General features: G+C 48.1%; 1 protein-coding gene across 1 annotated transcript; it reads right to left on the bottom strand.

Moving 5' to 3' along the window:
- Positions 1-12,806: 12,806 nt before the first annotated feature.
- On the bottom strand, positions 12,807-17,979 carry SKIDA1 (SKI/DACH domain containing 1). The gene has a single exon (XM_039549969.1). It carries the CDS (start codon positions 15,501-15,503, stop codon positions 13,038-13,040), a length of 2,466 nt encoding a protein of 821 aa, XP_039405903.1. The 5' UTR covers positions 15,504-17,979; the 3' UTR covers positions 12,807-13,037.
- Positions 17,980-22,643: the final 4,664 nt, after the last annotated feature.

The raw sequence follows: 22,643 nt of genomic DNA, 5'->3' as shown, positions 1-22,643 counted from the left end.
ATATCAATCTGTCAAATATCCATCTTATTAAGTTATTCCTGCACTGTGCATCCATTCCCACCCCGGTTTGGCGTGAGATCCGCAGGTCCCAAAAAATACCTATCTTCTCGTATTCGGTGTTCTGTCAGCAGCCAGATTTTTGGTCTGTAAAGTTAATTTTCTCTTCTTAAATGCTACCTAAAATCTTAACGCTATTTCTTACTCTATTTGGGGGCTTTGAGCAATTAAAGGGGCATAAAGGGGCAATTTCTTCCCCCTCTCTTGCTTTTTTTTCTTGAAATTGGTATTTTCCCACTATAATTTAGAATTAAATGGGATTTTTAAAAGATCCAGAGTTCTAATCTCGGTTGATGTTTTGGTGTATTCACGGTAATGAGTCCTATTCCCTCGGGTCATGAAGCCCCCAAATGTCAATCAACCAAACTGATTCAGAAATGCCATTGTTCGACTCCTACGTCACTCGCCTTCCTCTCATTTTACTTAACAATACCGGAGTTCTCTGATCACTCATTCGGAATATGGGCATTATCTGTGGAAAATGCACAAAGTGTCTTGATCTTTGGCTGGCAGATACTGCTGGAGGGTTTCCGCCGAGCAGACGGTGCGTGTTTATACTTCTGCACCCTGGACTTTATTACAGCTCGGAGGAGCCAATGAATATCCTGAAAGCAAACCGTGCCATAAATCCGTCAAAAATTAATTTGTCTGAGGAGATGTTACATTTCTATTTCCGCGCCCAGAGCCGGCCCCGGCAAGGGCTACGGCCCCGCTCCGCTCTCCGCGCAGTCCCCGCCGGAGCGGGCTCCGTCTCCCCACCGAGGGGCCGGGCGTCCCGCCGCGCCGGACACGCGTGGGAGCAGCCCCCAACCCACCGCACCGCAGCACAGAGCTCATGAACATCAGGAAGGGACTTCTGAGGTCGCGTGTCCCCGTGGGAAACGCCATCCGCTCTCAAATGAGGGTGAAACAACCTTCCCCAGAGCAGGGCGTGGAAATGCCCCACTTCGGACGCTTCCGCAGTGCGTGGGGACATCCCCCAGCCACCTCCCGCCAGTCCCCGGCGCTCCCCCCGGCCGGCAGAGCTGAGGTCCCTCCTAAGAAGGGAGCCGACGGCGTTGCTTTTGCGGATCTCCTAGTTCTCGATCCCAGCGTTGTGTCCTCGGGAGGCGAGGGAGGATGCGGAGGGCGGCGAGCCCTGCCCGGAGCCTCGCAGCGAGCCCACGGAGGAGAATTAGTGCTATCCCTCATCCAGCCCGAGCACGGGCTCGCCGCTGGCCGCAAGGCGTGAACGTCGTCTTCATTTAAAATTAGTGGCATAAGCTCCCCAGCCCCCATCCTCAGCATTTAAAGTGCCTTTTGTCTCTTCATTTCACTTAAGCAAGGTTTTTGTTGCGGGTTGCCAAGTTCTATTAATGCAGAATTTAATCGGGAAGCGCTTTTCCCCCGTCCCAGCAAGATGGGAACAGCAGATTCTGAGGCCTGGAACGGTACAAAACAGATCCCTCGGTGATTACTGCTAATACCGTACAATTTAATGTCGTCTTTAGTAAAAACCACTTAATGTGGCAGCAACTTTTTGCGCTCAAAGGAAAAACTGGTCCTTTATGTTTTTTCTCTCGAGCACGCAGCAATCACGCCCGACACTGGAATACGAAACCGAAAAGGTTTTCTCTAAAGAGAAGGGCCTTAATTACTAGATTCCGTGTACAACTAATCCAAAGGCACACTTAAAAGGAAATTTAATAGCGCCAGTTTCTATTTCACTCTGACTCGCATGTGTCCTCTGGCTGGATGCTCCCCATCCTCCTCTCCCAGCGCGGAGCCTGAGGACTTCCCTCTCCATTTTGTTCAGGATCTGTTGGTTTTTCTCAATATCCCCTTCTCCCTGTAGTGGGAATAAATGGAAAGCCTTCCTCGGGATTAAACCCTTAGATTTTCCCCTTTGCTAACCAGTAAAGAGAGAGAGGGAAGAGAGGAAATGAAATTGTTATGGAGATTATAGTATATGTCACCGGCTCTTTGGCCAGTCCTTGGGTTTTGTCGCTGAACGGTTAAGTGCAAACTTGTATTTCCCTTCACAAGAATGGACAATTTTTCTCGCTTGTTTGCAGTTTTCCAAAGTTCTACACACAAATCAGTGAACCTTAAGAGACCCTTTCACTCTTTTATTGTGAATATTTGTCAGTGCTCGGGGGCAGTGATTGCAGTGACAGGTGAATCCAGGGGCCCAGCGATGGCGTCCCAACTTCATAGGTTTGGAAATGTAAAAGACTACCGGCCCTTTCACTCTGGACGTGGCAGTCAACAGGTTCGCATTTTCTGGGATGTAATTCCTGTTCCCTGCAGCCGAAAGGCAGCGGAGCAAACCCGAGCCCGCGGCCGCTGTCCTGCCAAGCCTCCGACCCAGCTGCCGCAAACAGCCTTGTGCCGGGCGGCCACCCCGGCCGGCATCCCGGGGGAATAGGGGGAGGGAGGTGGCCCAGAGGGTGCGGGAGGACCCCCGCCTGGCAGCCCCGCATGACGCCCGGCCACCTTCTCTCCCAAGTTCCGCGCCCAGGCGGGCTCCCGCGGGCTCTCGCTCCTCCTCTGCCCCCTCTTTAATTTTCATTCCGCCTTTTAATTATTAATTAAAGCCGAGAAGGGCTGTAGCTGGGGAAGAGAGGGGGAAGGTATGCAGGCAAGAAAGGGAAGAGCGGGCTGGGGGCAGCGGTGGGAGCGGAGGGCGGCTGGAGCGCAGCTTTATGTGCCGCCTTAATTGGCCTGGCCACAGAGGGGCTGCGGCGGGGCCGCCCGGACCCGCTCCCCTGCCGCCGCCCGCCCCATCCCTGCCCGTCCCGGGCTCCCGGCTGCAGGACGCCCTCGCCGCCCCCCTCCAGGCGCCCCGGTGCGCAGCCCTGCCGCGGGTGGCAGCCGCTGCCGGGGGGCTGCTCCTGTCCCGCGCACCGGAGCCGGGCTTGATATTTAATCCGTCTCTCTTCGGACAAAGACCCATTTTTTTTACCACGGAGAAACGCCACTGAGATGCGGCTAACCTCTAGGGTTATACCCCAAACCTCGACCCAAGAGCTTGAAAGATGCTTGCCCGGCCCTCTTCTAACCTGAACAAAAAGGATCTGGAAAAAAAACGCTGCTTTTTTTTTTTTTTTTTTTTTTTTTTTCCCGCACAACAAAGAATTCTTAATCATTTCATCTTGGGGGTGAATTTTTATTCCCGTGTCCACTCAGGGTATTGAAATCGATCGCTGCAATATTTAATATATTACTCTCTTAGAGTCCTTTCTCTCTGTAAGGCTGGGTTTATTTCTTCTCTGACTACGTCCCCTCCTATAATAGCACATCCTGTACATCTGTCTGTGGTGTAAAATAATCGTAGTCTTCATTAAATACACAGTCATTAAAGGCTGCGGTCAGTTTTCTAATTATGTGGAAAATCAAACGCCGGGTAAATAAAGGCATATTAACAGAATAATCTCCCAATAAATTCACAGGCACATGAACAACAAACTCCACAAATATCTGAAGGTATAACTACAACATTTGAACTAACTATTTCTTAATTATGTGAGGTTTATATAATGTACCCTTCATTTTTTGTTTAACTTTCCTGTAGTGACCTGTCCCATAACCTTGTAATCCACTGTGGGATATTTCTTTGTGGCCTCTTTCCTTTTGTTATGCCCCCACAGGTTTCCAGCTTAGATGCCTTTTTTTTTTTTTCTCTTGGTAAATGCGTCTTTAAAAAATATTTGACCTGTTTGACTTAGAGACGTGCATAGACATCTGTGGATTGGGTTAGGCTTGAAGTTTCTACGTGATTTCATGATCTTTGTAAAGCAACACCTGAAAATTAAAAATAATACTCCTTCGACTTTGGGGAAAATTGTTCCATTAGTAGCATTTGTAAATGTCAATGACTCTTGAGTATGAGTTGATTTTCTTTTTTTCAGTACACGTAAATACATAGTTTTATGATCTCTTTGAGACCGCATCCTCATTTATAGCATATGTCCTGGCACAACCAAGCTTTTGCCACCTCAGTTTGCTATGACCGGGTGTCGTTGGACAGCCCTTGGGAAAACCAGGGAGTTTGCCAAAGGATCTGCAGCACCTTGATAGAAAGTATGGGATGGGGAGCGGGCTCGGGAACTTTGCTTTTCCCGCTTCCTTGGGAGTGAGAGAGGCTCCTAGAAAACGCTGTCATCACAGCCGGAGTTCGGGGGAACTAGGCTTCAGCCCTTTATCATGGACCAGCTCTCCTCGCCGGGAACCAGCGAGCTGTCTTTTCAGGCTGAGCTTTGCAGGTACTGGCAAGCGAAGTCATTGCAAAACAGAGATAAACACGGAGCAAAGGCGCTGCTGCTTCTCCATGTCCGTCAGTGGAGAGAGAGCGAGTCCTGCTGAACCCGGTGATGCCTGCGAGGAAACCCTGAGCACCTTAGCGAGCAGAGCCACTTAGTCTCCTTGGAAAACCCTTTTTCTTTCAGCACGCAAGTGTTCCTCTTCAGAAACCTTGGGTTGGTGGAAGCAAAAACGTTAATCGCTATCATGCCTATGCGAAGCTATTAACACTATTGATTCTTAACTTTCTCAGCGAAGACAAATTCACCATATGTCGATGTGTAAACACTTTGGAATAAAATTAAAACCAGTTCTGTGCAATTGTCACTGTGCTTGATTCTAATACAAACTATCAGATGTTTATGCAGTTCGTCTTTCTAAATGATCAGACGCCATCGGCGTTGATAAACCAAACACAAGCAGTAAATTCTGCGTGGAGGGCAACTCCGGCTCGCAGGTTTTGTGAAGACGGAGGAGCTCGCACGAAGCTGCAGCAAAATCATCCTGTACTTTTGTGCCGGCGTTGGGGCTGAGAGCCGCTGAACTCTAAGTTACCCTCTGGAGCTTTTTCCTAAACCCCGTGTCATCCGTCTCCTGCGGAAAACGGGAGGAACAAATGCAGCAGCACGGCAGGAGCTGGCAGAGGAGCCGGGCTCCGGGCTGGAGCATTCCCGGGAAGCCTCGCCGCATCTGTGCGCGGGTGTTTACAGAGGGGAGGGAGTCCAGAGGGAGGCAGAAGGGCCTCGGGAAAGGCAGGAGACTTTTAAGTCCGCTGATGAGGAATTGCTGCTGGGTATACTCCTCTTTGCCCCACGAGCAATGCAAACACGTATATAAAGATTCCCAACTTTCATGTGTGTTTTAAAAAGTTCACCCACTTTCAAGCCTGTTTCAGAAGCCCGGGTTTCCGGGACGGAACAAACACCGCCAAGTACTCTGCGCGGAGGGCAAGAGATATCAGCGATTATCTGGAGAGCCTTTCTATTTATCGGCCTCTACGCGGCTAGATAGGGAAATACAAATGTTCACGGACTTGATGAATGGCAGGGCTTGTGTAGAATGGCTATATTTTACAGGCCCCTTTACGGGAGAAGGGTACAGAAATCATAATGGAATTAATGAGATTTTATTAGCAAAAATTTGTAAATCCGAGGTAACCATTTATAAACTTACTCTAAAATGTAAGAGAGATTGCGAGATCCCAGCCGGGGAGATCTGACATTATTTTATATGGTGTATTAAACGCCGTTCCCTCTTTTCTTCTGCTACATCATATAGTATGAACATCTTTTTCCCTCTGGTGAACTTAGCCAGATTTTGACGGGGACGATTATGTCATAGCGGGAAAAAAACTGAAAATCCTTCTTCTGGTTAAAATGTGCTACTTCAAACATCCCCAACAGACACAGTAGTTTTTCAAACGCTCTGGAAAAACTGCACACGGAATAGCACGCTATTGCTATTTACCCTTACCCAAATGTCATGTCCACGAAAATAGAAAAGAGCTTTTCCAAAAGAGAACAAACCCATTTCTTTATTTTCTTTCTTTCTTTTTTTTCTTTTTTAATAATAATTTTTTCCCCATGCACTTTACTAGATAATAATTCTGCATTTGTTATTGTCCTGGGCAGTTTACCCTTGAATCTCAGGAACACAAAAGCATCGCGGGTAAATATAAAACATATGTTCGCACAGGTTATGTGGCAGCTTTAACACTCGCAGCCCCATTCACACGCATCTCCACAAACGCACAGAGACACCAGAAATCCCAGCAAAAGCGCTGTTCCCGGGGCAGCCAGGCGAGAGGTGGTCCAGGAGAGCGGGGGGTTTTGCTCCGGGAGCAACACCAACCTACAACAAACAACCGGGAGGTCGGGGAGGGTGTGTCCGGGACCGAGCCGTGCCTCGGCCGGCGAGGGGATGGTGATCGGCCCTGCCGCTCCGCCAGGCGCTGACGGTGCGGCGTCCCCGCGTTTCACCATCAGCAGCTGCTTTTCCAAGGCTGTTTGTTTGTTAGTTTATTTATTTTTTTCCCCGGGAAGGTAGAGAAAGGGGAATGACAAGATGAAATATAATACAGAGATGTGAAGTGACCCGAGTGGCAGCTGAAGACGAGGTCTTAGCCGGGATGTGTTTCCCAGCTAAACTCTCCGCTGCTCTTTGGGGAAAACCAAATGCAGGTTGATGGAAACATCCTGTTTTGAGGGAAATGGACTGTACAGCCCTATCTAGCAGCTCCGACACTACTAATCAGCCTGGAAAAGCACTGTGAGCACAAATCCCGGGGAAGAGGGAGCCGTGCATCTGACACGACTGCAATTCAATCCCGATCCTGAAAGGGAGTTTGGAAAATCGCTGAGCTCTGAGGGGCAGAGCCGGTCTGCGGCGGCCCCTCCGCGGCTCGGCCCGCCTGGAGACCCGCGCTTTCCTCTGCCTGGAGCAGGGGCAGAGCCCCGAGCCGCAGAGGGGAAGGCAACAGATGTGGGCTGTGCAGAAATCCGTGGAACAAGTGCTCTAAACCCAGGAGGATTTCTCCTAATAGCGAAATCAGAGGGGGAGAGATTTCAGGAAAGAGAATAGCCCAATATAAGTTTCTAGAGTAGAATTTACATTTCATCCTGATTTGTATGTTACAATATGCAGACGCGTGCACGCGGGAGGGATTTGGGTGCCAACGGAGAGGGAGTCCCCGCGTCCCGGTCCTTCTGACCGCCGAGAGCATCGGCGAGCCTCTCTCCGCGGCCGGGAAGCGGGGCCACGGTCTGGAGTTTGGGGAAGTTCATTGCGATACCCCTATTGCCATCCCCTCCCCCGTCCCTCCGGAACGAGGGAGAGGGAACTGGAGGTGCTGGCTCCTGTTTATTTGTCTAAGGGGAACGGCGGTGTGGGAGGCCGAGGGCCGCCTTGGAGCCCCCCTCTCCATGCGGACGTGCCGTTCGGCGGGCAGGGGCACCCGGCCTGCGGGCCGGGGCGGTGCGGAGCAGGCGGGCAGGGGCACCCGGGGCAGCGCGGCCGCGAACAAAGGCCGGCAGCAGCTCCTGCACGTGTGCGCTGCCGCGGCGGGGCCGGCGGGCTCGGCCGTGGGCAGGGAGGGTCCGGCCGCGCCGCTGCTCCCCGGGCTGTCGGGCAGGGAGAGCGGTTCGCCCCGGGCCGGGGTCCCGGCGCGTCCCCCGCCGAGGGACGAGGCTTCAGCAGGGTCTGCCTGCGGGACGTCCATGTCCGGCCCCACCGCCCAAAGGTCACCGCGGCTGGTCCGGCTTCTCGCTACGGGCCACATTAGCGGAGCGGCCATTTACTGCCCCGGGATTGCAGCGCGGCCCGGGTTAGCCCATAAAGCCATTCACACTCAACAATGGGGATTTTCTCAACAATTAACAAGAAACAACATAATAAATCCATTTACAAAGCCCTCGCTATTTACTATAAATTAGCCACTCTTTAAGAGACCGGTGCGTAATTTCACACGCTTTACAGCCCCGGCTACATTTTAGACGCAAGAGCAAACAGCCCTGTTGGACCTTCTGCGCTGACCCCGCTCCCCGTCCTCTCCCGGGCCGGCTCCGCGGGGGCGGACGGCGAACGGCCGAGCCTGGAGCCCCGAGCCTCCCCCGGCCGCTTCCTGGCCCGGAGCCCAGCATCTGCCCCGAGGGCCCCGCGAAACCACCACGGGCTTGCCCCCTGGCTCGCCCCCAGCGCGGAGCGGGCAGGGCGGGAGGCGGCGGGGCCGCGCCACGGGAGAGCCCGGGAAGATGGTCGCCCCGGTGGATGAGCCGGAGGGGGAGCGGGGTGGGAGCCACGGCGCCGCTTTGAAGAGCGGGATCTCCCGGGGACCGCCACGCCGCCCCCGCCGCCTGCGGGAGCCGCTCCGGGAGCGAGGAAGCCGGGCCAGGGAGCCTGGCCGGGAGCGAGGGAGACGGCCCGTGGAGCTGGGCCAGGGAGCCGAGGAGGATCCGCCGAGCCGGGCAAGATGGCGGCCCGAGGCGAGCTATGCCCCGGGCCCGCCGCGCTTGGGCAGCCCGGCCGCTCGGGGGCCCCGGCTGCGCTCCGGCATTTTTTTGATCTCCCTCTTCACTTTTTTTTTTTTTTTTACATTTTTTTCTCCTTTCTTTTTTTTTTTTTTTTTTTTTTTTTGCGATTTCCAGGCGGCGGGAGCGCCGAGCGGGAGCTGGGCCGGCGGCGCTCTCGCCGTCCTCCCCCCTGTTTACAAACACAGCTGTTGCCGTGTATTTGCAATGCTAGGGGTAAAGCCACCAGCAGCGAGGAGCAAACGAGAGATGGTGCGGGAGAGGGGTCCTCGGCATCTGGAAAGGACAGGGCGCCTTGTTTTTGAAACTGTCAATTCCCTCAACCCCTATTGTGAGCGCCTCATGCAAAACATCTCGGGCCTTTTAAAGCGGGGGCTTGTGAGGCCGCCTCGGAGAGAAAGGGAGAGGGGGAGAGAGAGGGGCCTAGGGCACGGGAAATAATTATATCAGCGCAGTGAAAAAATGCAACGTGTAAGCCCTAAACCCGGCTCGCTGTCCCTTCCCCGAAGGTTTTTGGTCAGGCCGGAGCTGTTAGACCGCGGCTTGCAGGGCCAAGTACCAAGGGAATGGGTAATGTCTGCAAGCGTGACTTCGGGAAGGTAGATCCCAAAGCCTCCCTCCTGATTTTGCTAGCCAGGGCTTTTCATTTTCAGGCGCTCGTCCTTCTTTTGTGCTTCCAAGCTGACCAAATAGATCCCAGGATGAACCATTACATATTCTTCCCAGCAATCCTCTTAACCATAAAAACCACAATTAACAAGGTTATCCGTGTTTCATGTTCTCTAACATACTGCATATGTAGAATATTTTCCTGCAGATTACTGCCGTGTGTCAAAAATGCCACTTTTTTTACCCTTTTCTGTCTCAACCACTCGCACGTGTGAACAGTGACAAACACAAACATAACATTGCTCTCATTTCTGCAGAAACTTTAATTTATTGGCAACTAAATCTGTTAAAGGGATCAGAGACCATGTAAAAAAATCACCATGTGAATTGATTAAACAGCAAACTTAATACAACAGCTACCACTATTTTGCATTATTGCTAGTAGTGGCGTTTTAAATAAACAACCAGTAAAGAGATTATCCCACTGTAGTCAAGTAAGTGTAGCTTACAGAACCATCACTTCTTAAAGTAAATTGCTGTAAAGGGCAAGTTACATCTTTTAAGGCAATATACCTCGTTGCTGAAGGCATTACATGTGTTCCCCTTTTAATGTTCTAGAGAATTAAACAGAGTCCAAAACTTTCTTTTGTCTTCCATCTGGCAGCAGAAATATTCCCAGTAAATTTACCGGTGAACTCTATTTGTGGCAAATACTTACAGAGTATAGTCCTTACAGTACACACACTTCCTCAATTGCTTTTTCCTCTAGAAAATTCTGTTGATTTTTGTGTACACCAGGAATTGGAAAATGGTGGTAATTACTAACACGTTTTAAGTTTTATCTCATGTAAACATCATAACAAAATGGTAGCCTGTCTCCCTTGGAAAACCTTGGGTTTTCCTCATTATTAGAACTTACCTTTATGGGAGAAATTTGGTTATTTTTATGTAATTCAATTATAAGACTTCACATGTTTAAGGCTGAAATGGTAATGAACTCTGATCACAATAACAATTACAATGTCATCAGAAACAGTTACCAAAGTACCAGAATTGGACAGAATACCATTGCCCCCCCTCTTTTTTTTTTTTTTCCCTGGTGAGTCATTGTACCTGGCTAATTTCTCCAACGGTAGTAAAAACGCGAATGTCCCTGCTAGTGACTTGCACTAAACTGAGGTGTGCACGTGTGAAAATTATTTGGCTGTTTAACTCCTTGCCGTTTGCTGCTGCCTGGATGGAGGGCAGCCCAGCGGAGCAGCCTGCCGGGGATGCCCGGGGGTGCCTGGGGCTCCCAGGCCGCTGGCAGGGCTGGGCGCCATATTTCACGTCCTCAATTCTGCAGAGCCTATTTGGTATAAATTTATGCTTATACCTCCCCCTCCCACCCCCCACCCCGGATTATTTCGGAACCTGAAAAGGCACCTCTGTAATTTACAATTCCTGGCCAAATCAGCATATCTCTAATTGGAAGTAAACAGGGTCAGGGGACAGAGTTACTTTGAAAGTGATACGTTGTTTAACTGACAAGGCGAAATTTTGGGTTTCAAGTTTGCATATTGCACTTTTGCACAGCTTTTGGCTCTTTCTTTGTGGTTTTTTTTCCTTTTTTTTTTTTTTTTTTTTTTTTTTTTTCTTTTTCTTTTTTGGTCAAGGGAAGACCTTTGTCAGGCAGACACGGTTTCTAACAGAGCAGGGGGCTTTCCTGAGCAGTACATTTTGTACGTACTTACAGTTCTCTGGAAATAAGGCTGTAATCTGTGCAGCTCTAAACACACGAATGTAAACATTCATCTCAGAACAACTTCAGTAAGCAGATTTTTCATGACCATCGTAATTTCAGCAGAGCGGTTAAGTATGCAATGCACCTTTTGCAATTGGCAGCTTAAAGTGATGTGTGTGCATGTGTGTGTGCGTGTGCATGCAGGGGGGAAGGGTAACTCCACTGAAAGGCAATTGTTTACTCTTTCTAAATATATTTGGCTGCAGGTATTCTCAGACTAGGCCTTTTACAATGAGAGGAAAACTCCGGTGTGGATATAGTAAACAGAGCTGAAACCAGTTAGTGACTGCTTGGGATATTTGGAGACACGAGGGGTTGGGACAGGGCATCACAAAAGGCAGGAATTAAAAAACTGAAACCCAGGCAGTGGATTGCCAGCAGAAATGTTGACTTTGAGTCACACAGTAAACATTGCATTGTTGCTTTGTTTTCCTTTTTTGATTTACGATAAATTATTCTCCCGGGATTGATCGATGAGTGGAATCCTTAAAATTTAATTTGTGAATGATCTAGTATAAATAAAACGCTAATCCAAAGAAAGAAACCAGCAATTATTCATCCTAAACTCTGCTGATTCAGCAACTCAATTATTATTGCCTTTCTCAAGATGCAAACTTTTCAGGCTGTTTTCAGAGTTGCTGTATCCGTCCTCCCCCCGCAAGAGATACCTTCCCCCGTTCTCAGCTCTGCCTCCACCTCGGCCTCCAGCCTTTCTCTCATTTTTTTTTTTTTCTCCTTCCCTTTCTTTTGCAGAGGCTGGGGGGGGGGGAGGGAGGGAGGGAGTGAAACAGTTAACCTCTTGAAGCGTATTTCCTCCAAGTAAAAACAGTGAACTTACAAACGGAGAGGAAACCACGGATAACTGCAATAATTCAAAGTGTTTGGAATCAGGATGTTTTTAAACAGTGTTTTTAATTGAAAATAAAGCTAAAGCATGCTTTTCAACAGTGCAAATTTCCATAATTTTGATTTACTGCTTCCATCATCACAATATATTATACCAGCATGTCTTACCAAGGGCTAGACTCTAGAAGTCTGCCTGTTCGACTATTTTGATATTAAGTGCAAATATAGATAATTGCCTCTGATTGTCACGTGCAGTAGAAATGTTTCTGCTACATAGAGAGGATGGCAAGGCAAAAAAACCCACAATAGCAAATTTCAAGAGATGAGGGTAGAACTGGGAAGTGTAACATGGTTGAAACGCCTGAGTTTTGTTGCCAAAAAGCTATGAATAACATGGTCTTCTCATTTTGTGTAATCTTTCCACTTACGGCCTCTCATTTCACTTTCTGTGTTGTATTTACTGCTTTGCTATTTCCTCCAGCCAGCGTGAGGGGCTGGACCATAAATTGTACTGCTGGCCAGGCAAATATTTCAGTTGCTTTGCAAGTTTGTAAGGGCCATGTTCAGACCACAACTTAAGTATGACATTAGTGGATAACAGTAACCTTATTTAAGACCTCTGGGTGAAACAAAAAGGCTTCCCAATTGCAAAGAGTGGCTGTACAAGTAAAAAGACACCCTTTTACCAAAAATAGAATTCCACATTTATTTACTCGTTTCAAATGAGGCAGCTTTTCCCAGCGCTGGGGTCACAGGCGGACCCCAGTCTTTTCCAAACCGGAGAAAAAGGAGTAAGTGCAACTGCTCTTTGAAAAAGACACCCCTGCACCCGAAAACAAAGCTCCCAAAAAGTAGACTGCTGCCACATTGAATTATAGTGAACCCTTACTGTGCAACCATGTAACTTAACAAACTTTAACTGAATTAACAGTTAGACTTCCATTTTCAAAATCTAGTGCATAAATTTAATGGCTCATTCTAATATTTATTATTCAACCTTTTGACATTTATTTGCAGCAGTTGAATTGAGGTACTGGTGCATTATTAGCATTTAAACAGTAAAGTGTTCCAGCTCTACCATAATAACTGAGTTTAACTTGAGTCTTTAGCCTGAAGTACTCTGTGGAATGTAACATAATAAAAAAACAAAAATAAAAACAAAACCAATGCAACAGAGGAAAAAAAAAAAAAGCCCAAACCAACAATAACCAAAAAAAAAAAAAACCCACCAAAACCCCAAAATAAGAAAACCCCACTGTTGTAATGATAAATAAAATAGTAATCCGGTTTCTGTCTTCACAATGTGATAAAACAGGATTCCAAAAGTGTGTATAGCATTAATGGGTTCGTACAAACCATGCTGCAGAGTTTTAAAAAAACCAAAAACGGTAAGAAAGTTAAAGGTGGTTCAAGAAAATATTTTCCAAACTACTTTATTAATTAAATTTCCTGAATTTGTGGCTAGGTGGAAGAGGTATTGCAGAACCGCCCAGCTGCCATTTCCATACAGGATGGGCCTTGTGAGGTGGTTGGGAATCCTTAGTGGTGTTTAAGGAATAAGCTGGCAACAAATCCCCATCATTGCCAATAATTAGTGATGGTGGACAGGGAAAATTTGCAATGAAATTAAATGGCCTTTTCACTGCTGATGCTACATTGCTGGCTACCCTTTTGCGTCTATTGTTAACTGTAAAATCATCCAGTGTTCCTTCATGTGTCTCGATTTTACCTGTAGGACGTGGGCTTCGAGCTGATTTCAAATTTGGTTTGACTGGAGGAGTCTGCAGTACAGGTCGCTTTCCCAAAACCAGTGTCCTGTAATTTTTTCTCACCCTTGCTCCAAATTTATACTCCCCATCCTCAGGTTTTGGAGTACCTAAAGTGCATGAGAGGACCTGACTCTGAGTCAGTGGGTTTAAGGAAGTGGTTTCTTTCTCAGTGCATGCAGAATCTTCCTTGGCTGTTAATAAAGCGTCCTGGTTATTACTCTCAGTCGCACCGTAAAACTCATCCTTAGTATCATTGCACTCACACTTTAGCTTATGTGTTGTAAGATCAGGCTCATACTCGTCGCTCGCACTGCTGTCCTCTATTTTGATTTTAATGCTGTGCAGGAATGGCAATGCCTTATTGCCTGTATCAGTGCACTGGAGCTCAGCTGCTGCTGCTGCCCCTGGAGAAGCAGCATCCTCCGCAGGATCAGTTTGTAAAGAGGGCAAATCCGTGGCAAATTCAATACAATGAGGGATTTTGGAATCTTTCTCTGAATTTGCTGCCGCTGATGAAGAATCATTATTTAAGAACCTAGCAGCTATTGTATTGTTATCTGCACGGTGTGTAGTAGTTGCTTGAAGGCATTTCCTTGCCTCTCTGAGTATTCTTTGTTGTGGAAATGCATTGTTTGTCTTTGGGCTAGGTGAAGAGGCCCCCTTTGCAACACAGTTAATTGTTAGGTCAGTACTCTTGGCATTATTGGAAAATTCAGAGTGTGGGAATGTGAGTTCGGATACCCTATCATCTCTTATCTCTGCGAAGCAGCTCCCCAGGCCGCCGGAGCAGCGCAGCGCCGGGGCGGTGGGAGCCCAGCCGGGGCGGCCCCACTCCTCCGGCAGCTCCGGCTTGACTCCGCCGGGAGCGCCGCGGAGGGCGGGCAGCCCACCGGGCTCCGCCGGGGCCGGGGGCCGGGAGGCGGCGGCGGCCGCCAGATGGTACAAGAAGTTGGCGTGGACCACGCCGGGCGGGCTACAGAAGCTGGTGCGCCTGAAGCGGATGCTCTGCACCGAAACCTGGCTGGAGACCGAGCTGGAGTCGGAGTCCGAGGTGCTGTCCTCCTCCTCCTCCTCTTCCTCCTCCTCCTCCTCCTCTTCCTCCTCCTCCTCCGAGCTGCCCTCGCTGGAGTCCGAGGCGCCGCTGCCCTCCTCGTCCTCCTCCTCCTCGTCCTCCTCCTCCGAGCTGCCCTCGCTGGAGCTGGAGAGGCTGGAGCCGCAGTCCGAGTCGTGGGCGGCGCGGCCCGAGCAGCAGCTGGACTCCGAGTCGCTGCTGCCGCTCTCGGGAAAGGCGGGCGGCCCGAAGCCGCGGGGCAGAGGCAGCGGCAGCCGCGGGACGCCGCGGGGCCGGCAAGGCCGGGGCAGGGCCAGGGGCCGGCGGGCGCCGCCGGGGGGGCCCAGCGTGCCGGCGGCGGCGGCCGCCCCGTGGCGGCGGCGGCGGCAGCGGGCGGGCAGGGGCGGGGGACCGGCGGCCGGGAGCCGGGGCCGCGCCGCGGCGGCGAGAGGGCGGCGGGAGCGCAGGGGCACGCAGCCGCCCACCGCCGGCGCCGTTTCATAGTTTACGGGGGATTTGCAAGGCGCCCGAGCGATTTCTGGGTAGCTGTGGCCAGTGTATTTACTAAAAATGTGAGGTAGATGAGCAGCCGGTAGCAAGGCTGTGTCCCCCGGGCGCAGAGCTTTCCTCCGGACGGGCAGCAGCGGCCGAGGAGAGTCGCTCAGACCCAACCAAAGTTTGTTCTCCTTCCAGAAGCCGGAGAAGGGGTCGGCGGGAGCGAGCTCCGGCCGGAGATCGGTGGCAGACAGCGCCCGGCTTAGTTTCCTCCGTTTCGTTTTAAGAACCCGTTCGGTTTTGCAGGATGTGTATAGGGCTTCCACGTCCTCTCTGGAGATCAGGGTGCATTTGGCGGCGTGGAAAGCGATGGAGTTGATGGCTTTGAGCTTCCTCAACTCCTCCAAGTCGCAGTGATGTTTTTTTACTTTTAAATGATCCATTCGCTTGTGCACGGTAGTTCGCGGGATGTTTTTGAGCAGGTCTGTAAAAACCTGGGAGAGTGCAAACATTTGCTTTCCTTTAATGATGAGGTAGCCGAGCCTCACGCCATCCACCTCTTCAAAACCCGACTTCAGGTCTCCCATTTCGTGAATTAAATTATTCCCAGCATTTGCAGAGAGAGAGAGAGATGAAAAAAAAAAAAAAAGAAAAAAAAAAGAAAAAGCCACACACACACAATCCTCAGCCAGATGCTGTATTTGTCTCAAGGCATCCTGCTAATAAAATATAACAAAGGCTGTTATTCCTGGTGAATGAAGTGCCAAACTTTAGACAAAATGTTAAAAAATAAATTAAAAAATACCGCGAGGCTACAATCAATATATAATCTTAAAAATCAGGTTTGCCAAAGTGTTTGTCTAAGTTGCTGCTGAAGATCAGTACCTGTTCCCTTTCATTCCCTGCTTTTCCATTGGAAACTATGATAATGGAATGTGAAGGGAGGAAGAGAAAAGAAATGCAGCTGCTATTCCCGCCGCTGCTTTAGCTACAAATAAAATGACAGAGTGAAGTGAGCTCGTCCGGAGACACCTTCATCAATTAATTCCCCTAAAGCCAACGCTGATTGGACACTCCTGACAGGTGATGCAATAAAAATTGATATTCCACCCCTTCCCCCAAAAAATCTCCCACTAATTAGCATACCCTTATACTGCCACCTCCCCTCCCAAAGTAAATAATACAGTTAGTATATAAATCTTTCTATTAAACAATCCGAGCTCAAACACACTCAGCCCTCTCAGACTTCCTCGTCGCTAGCTTCGGAGGAAGGATTTGTATGCTTTTCCCCCCTATCGTTCCGTGTATTTTCAGCCTGTTTTGGACAAACGTTGCTCTTTTGTGCATGCCATGAATTTAAAGGACATAAGTCTGATCGTAGCGATGGAAAATCCTTCGGTAACGTAGCCGCTTTAAACTAGCGTTTTATTCTGCATTGTGTGGAAAATGAAGCTTAGCGAAAACGTGCAGAACAGCCTGGTATTTCCCCTTCTGAGGCTCCAAAGTTAAATGTTCGGTTGTTAACGAGAGGGAGTACTTACATTTTCGAGTTTCTCTTGATTTTCCTCTTCTGCTTAATTAGCTTTTTATAGCCGGGGACTAAGGTTTTTTTGCTGCCGGAATATCACGGGCTCCTGCACCGTGATACTATAACACTTTTAACTGAAATTCTGCCTGTAATATTGCAGGAGGGGGGAGGAGGACGTGAGCTCACGTCAGACCCATAACAAAGCATAGATAAGCCAGAAATGTATACACTTTTCACGATTAACCGTGCTGGATCACGAGCTGGAATGTCCTATAGTCCCAGAGCCCACGTCAGGATTCCTGCGTGCTGATTGCTTCCAGCAGAGAAAGGAGAATGTAAAATATCCAAGGTGCTTCCAAGAGCCTTTACGTAATAACAAAAAAGTGCTGGAACACACAATGTACGATATTGCATCGGGCTAGGATGCTTCTGGCTCGCAGTTTGCATGTTCCGCTCGGAGTAGCCCTGACGAAGCTTTTTGATGCTCCATTTATAGCAGCCCCTTAAAATCAATTTGAAGAAGCAGCATGAAGGTTTAACCTCTTCTTAGGAACGTTAAATTATTCGAGTGTCAAGAACGAGGATTTCGCAAATGTTGCGATAGCTGCATGCCTCTCCCTTGTCACGTTAAAGTGATGCTTGCGGTTTGCACGTTAGGCGCTGCGAAAAAAAAATCACCAATCTCTGCCGTGCATCCAGTGTTCCGCTGGATATAAACACCAGCACTTTTATGTATCACTGCACATCCAGAATTAGACACATCCGCGAGATTAATGAGACATCTCATACTGCTGTGACTTGGCAAAAAAATCGACGGAGGAAAAAAAAAATAAAAATCTTAAATCCCAAACGTCAATATCCACTCCGCGTGTTGGCAATATGGTGCGTAGAGTTCGTGTTACCCCGTCAGGTACAGCTAAAAGAAAGCGCATAATCACTCTGTGAAAACGCCGTTTTGCATGCCAAGGCGAAATGCAGGCAAGCCCCCAATTTCACAGGAATTCGAGAGAGAAGTGGGAATTTGGAGAAGTGCATCCGGGAATGGAGGAAGTCTATTCAAGGGAGCCTCTAACTCGGAGGGCTGAGATTTGAAAAGTCAGCCCTGGACTACTGTTGCTCTCAGCGCAGATGTAATCGCCGCTGTTCAACTTAATCCATGTGATCCGTGTGTGTGCGAACCGCGATGCCTAGTTCTTCCCTCTGAAACCTGGGGATAGTATTCCCATCCGAGAAAGCAGAGCTACAGCAAATTACATTTTGTCCCTCGAATTAGAAAAGGATCATTGAGTGGATCTCGTGATATTTCAGCCTTTAAACGTAACCGAGAGGCAGCAGTGAACAATGCCTCGGCACAGCTCAGACCATCCGCCGAGTTCTCCTTCCCTCTCCTCGCATCTGGATCCCCCAGCCTTGCCTTTCTCCTGCTCGCTCGTGTGAGAGGCAAAAAAAGCAAAGTTTCGAGAGAAAACAGCTGCTGGCGCTAGAAAGAAATCATCGTGGTCTTTCTAGAGCTAGAGACAATAAGGTCGTTTAAAAATTCCTCCTGATGTACTTATATGCTGCGAACACCCCCACCCCCTCCCTACTGCTCTCCTCCCCCTGCTTTAAGGTTAAGGCTATGGAGTCAACAGTAAAGGAACAGTAAACTCCGAGAAAGCTGCTCAGAAGACGTTACCCAAAAGCCCGATGGGCTGAAAAGTCCTTTATTTGTCAGGTAGTTCAGCCGGGTCGGATTCCCGTGTAAATCCACGCGTGCGTTTGCACGCAGGGAGCCACGGGCACCCAGACCCGCGCCCTGCCGCTGCTAGCCTGGCAGTGGGATTCGGCAACTATTTTTAAAATGTCTTTTCTTCCCCCCCCCCCCTTTTTTTTTTTTTTTTTTTTAATTCCAGCGCTACCAAACCTTTAAGAGTAGTGACGGCTCTTCGGCAAACCTCGGGCTCCTGAAAGGTGCGGCCATGAGCACCGGGGTCGAGGCAGCGCCAGATGTCGGCTGGGAGAAAACCACGAGAAGTCTTGGGAAATGTCAGGCGCCCAACCTACACATCCCCACCGTATACTTACACACACTTTCGGTTGCATATCTTTCTCCGCATCTCACACAGAGAGCTTTGTTTCTTTACTTCTCCATCATTTGGTTTGGTTTGGTTCTTTTTGTGTGCGTGTGTGTGTGTGCGTGTGTGCGTTTTCCCTTGGCCATCGGCACACGTTGTGTATCCGGGGTCGTCTTCAAGCAGGCTGGGGGAGATCCTGATAAACAGCCGTCAGAGGCCCCTTGCACACGCACATGCACATTAAAGGCAGGGGACTTGAAAATGGATTTGCACGCACACAGGGGATTGCGATCAATAGCCACCAACATTTATGGCTTAGATTGTTAATGTGAAAGCTGGTCAAAAGAATGAAAATGAAAAATTAAAGGTGTCTGGTGTCAATTACATGAAAAGTTATGCCATAATTTACTTACTGGGATGTATGCCTATGTGTTCGTGTGTCCATGTGCATGTGTGTGCAGACCCAGATGTACATGTAGGTATCTCTCAAAAGCAAGGGAGTTTCTTTGTTAATTTTGTGGACTGTGTCACCCTTGTTGGTGATCAAAGATGAACATGATTAAAGGAATGGATGTTTGTCTCACATTTCTTAAGATAAGGACACCCAGAGATGACCGGTTTTGCCAAATACATACACATGCAACTACAGAGAGTTGTGTGTATGGGCACACACACACAGAGGCGATCAATCAAATGTGCTCCTTTTCACGTTGAGTAGCGTGCAATCTGCAATCTACACTCTATAGCCAGTAGTATTTCAGTCTTAAAACTGTCTGGCCGAAGGATAAAGCTCATTAGAAAAGAAAGAGCAAAATGATACTCATAATACTTTGCTGTAGACCTATTCCCATTTGTTGAAAATCACATACTTTTATTTTTGTAAACTTGTGTTAAAATATATATGCTCACAGGGAAGTGCTTAGCCATGTCATTCCAGATAGAAAACGTGTGTAACATTTAAAATACACCTTTTACGTGATGTTTTGATTTATTTTCATGGTATGATTATGTTTAAATACCAGTGCAATTTAGCCTGACCTCTTCCTTCTGCAATGTAGTAATGCACACACCATTTACAGTCTTTTAAACGTTTCATTGGGAAATGCAATAGCAATGTCCACCACCGGTTGTACTAATGGGGAGAATTCTGAAAATCTTCAGGAAAACCTAAGGGTCATGTGCATTTTCACACTAGGATTGCCACATTATTAGAATATTATTATTATTTATTATTATTTGTTAATGCTGGACTATGTCTTCAGGTATTGACAAGTATTAAATAAACATTTTGCTTTCATGACGCTGGGCAGAAATACATATTTCACATAAGAACTTGATTTCTAACACTACACCCTGCTTCTAGTTACTGCTGGGCATATTTTGCTCAAGGAGGACACAGATAGAAAGCAGCTAGAGGCTATCACAAAGAGTCCAGTAACGTAAATATAATAGGGTCAAAGAACAGTATAATAGGATCCTTCTGCTATTTTAAAGTCAGCCAAATGTGACTGTAGTAACTAAAATTTGCCATAAATTCTAGTCAGACAATATATCAGAATGTATAACTAAATCTCCTAAATGTGTGGGACAAAGAAATACCAGCCATCAGCCTGGGGAAAAAAAATCGTAATCTGGCTAACACTCTTATGCCTAGAAGTTTTGGGGTTGATTTTTTCTTTTTTCCATTTTTTTTCTTCCCCCCCCCCCTTTTTTTTTTTTCTCCTTTCTTCTTCTATTTTTTTCTTTCTTTCTTTTTTTTCTTTTTATAAACAGAGATGCAATGCTGCTTTTTAAGTTTGTGGTTTTCTGGTTTTTTGGTTTTTTTCCATGGGGGCTGAAGTGTTTCTTGCAGACTAGAATTTTGTGCAATTTATAATCACTACGGGCTAAGACTATTTCTTGAGTTTAATACTCATGGTAGTTTTAAAATACTTTTTAGCAGGAGTTTCTGGACACATACTACATGCCATGTTGTTTACTGACCCATAATCAAAATGCAGTGACCTTCTACCCTTTTTTTGCCCCTTGACCCATGCTGAATTCAATGCAGCCTTTATAAATTTGCAAATCCTTGGACGTAAAGGGGATTTGGTGAGGCTTTGTTCTGAAAGGATCCTAAAAGTTTGCATTTTTAATTAGACAAAGGTAAAGCAACAAACATTGGGAAATAAGATCCTCTCCTGCACATAGGTGATCACTCTTAATTTCTATGATGGGAAACTAGATCTTAAAAAACATACCCTGCAAACTGAAAAGCAGTTGCAAACGAAGGAGATCAGGAGGTTATGAATTGCACCAAATTAGCAATGTGGTACAAATCACTTTCATGACGTAAGGGATAGCCAGGCCACAATCTTCTGGCGCTCCTCATCTCCAAGGACCGTGTGGATCCTGGTGACCCGGGGAGAGGGGAGAGCTAGCGATTTGATCTGGAGCTACAGGCGCATTCCCTTATCTCCTTTGCTATCAGTCAGTTTAAAGGACACCGTAATTATGATGGTGATAAAACAATGCCCGCTTATGTGTGCTGAATAAATAAAGAATGTTTACAGCCCCAGAATGTTTCAATTCCAATTAAATGCTATCAAAGAAAAGCCCCTCTTGCTCCCTCCCCCCTCCCTCCCTCTCCCCCACGACTCCCTATTTACCTTGTTGGTTGTAATATGGCCCTATGAAATAAACCGGCCTTCCAGTTTGCCATTAAGGCCACATCGGGAGGAGGGGGAGGAGGAGGAGGAGAGGGGGTGTGAGACAACATGCACTCCCGGTCCCACAATTACTTTGGGTCGCCTGCATCCTCCCTCTCTTTCTTTTTTTTTAATTTATTTTGCTATTATTTGTTTATTTTTCAATTGGCAAAGGCGTGATGATGCAGGGGGAAAAGGCACTTAAAGATCCTGCTCAAACCACCGGCCGAGGGAGTTGAGCTAAATTAATCCAGCGCCCTTGGGCACAGGAGGAGGGGGCTGTCCCCCCCACCCCCGGCTGCTACCCCGCCAGGGCCTCGGGGAGCGGGGTCTCCCCACTGCTCCTCTTCCCTCTGCAGCGGGGAGCCTTGGAAACGGGAGCCTGGAAATGCTTCACACTCACTAAGACACAAGGATCATTTCAAATATTCATTGTATCAGCAAATCTCATCATAATCAGATTAAAGCAAGGTTTGGGGGGGAACTGCCTGTGTTTCTGGGTGCGAAATGCCGACTGGACTACAAAGAAAGCAGAAAATGGGTTCCTCTCCCCCTGCCTTGGTGGCAAGGGGAGAAAAATGAAAAGCAGTAATTTTTGCGAAAAAAAGGACGCTTTAAAAAACTGTGATTCTCCCCATTCCACCCGGGTAGCACATTCCTGTCAGAGGTTGTTTTCTTTATAACTTTATGCTTAGCATTTCTATATGATGCTCTTATTTACTTGTTTTAAACTACAGAGACTATTCCTGCTGTGGAATACACTGAGGTAGATTTTCTTCAGGCCAATTTGCTTTTAGCTTATCTCAGCAGATGGAACAGCTTTTCTACATTCAAGCTTTAAAATGTATATTTCATTGAGTTGTCTGGGGTGAGATGTTTATATCCATTTTGTGGAAGTGAGTGAGGAACCGAGCGCATTTTCAGGTCTGCTCGATAGACGCAGGCCCTTTTCCTTTTGAAAGTTTAGACCTCCAATACCCTCAATTCTACTGGCAGAATTAGGATGGACTTGGAGGGTCCTAAACGTGACCATTCACTAAGGCGGGGGGCTTGTAACAACGTGCTCGGCAACCTAATCTTACGCTAAAAAGAGCAGAGTGTAAAAGAATGGAATACAAACTCTCCCGACATTTGTAGTCGCTTCCAAAGTGGACCGTGCATTTTAAAGCCGATGGGAACGTGTGTGTTTTGGAGCAAAAAGGAGAGAAGGTAAGTGTTTATCCCTTGTATCCGCCAGTTCGGGTAGAAACAATGAAAGAACAAAGGGGACCACTTCTCCGTGTGAATATTTCACATTTTCCTCCTCCGTTTGAGCCTCACTGCGAGGGGCTGGCGAGGGGGCTCACTCCAGCTTTACCTTTGGCGGCGGGTCGGGGGTGCGGGGCACGGGGAGAAAGTTGCGGGGCGGTTCAAGTCACCCCCCGTTCATCGCCGGAGCCCGCCACGAGCAGGAGCGGC

Source organism: Corvus cornix, chromosome 2 (assembly GCF_000738735.6).
Source record: "Corvus cornix cornix isolate S_Up_H32 chromosome 2, ASM73873v5, whole genome shotgun sequence".
Lineage (NCBI taxonomy): Eukaryota > Metazoa > Chordata > Aves > Passeriformes > Corvidae > Corvus > Corvus cornix.
The sequence above is the reverse complement of the archived record's forward strand: the minus strand, read 5'-3'. Positions and strand labels throughout refer to the sequence as shown.

What these genes read in the sequence shown, in the direction of transcription:
- SKIDA1 (XM_039549969.1), bottom strand. Translation starts at nt 15,503, where the DNA reads ATGGGAGACCTGAAGTCGGGTTTTGAAGAGGTGGATGGCGTGAGGCTC.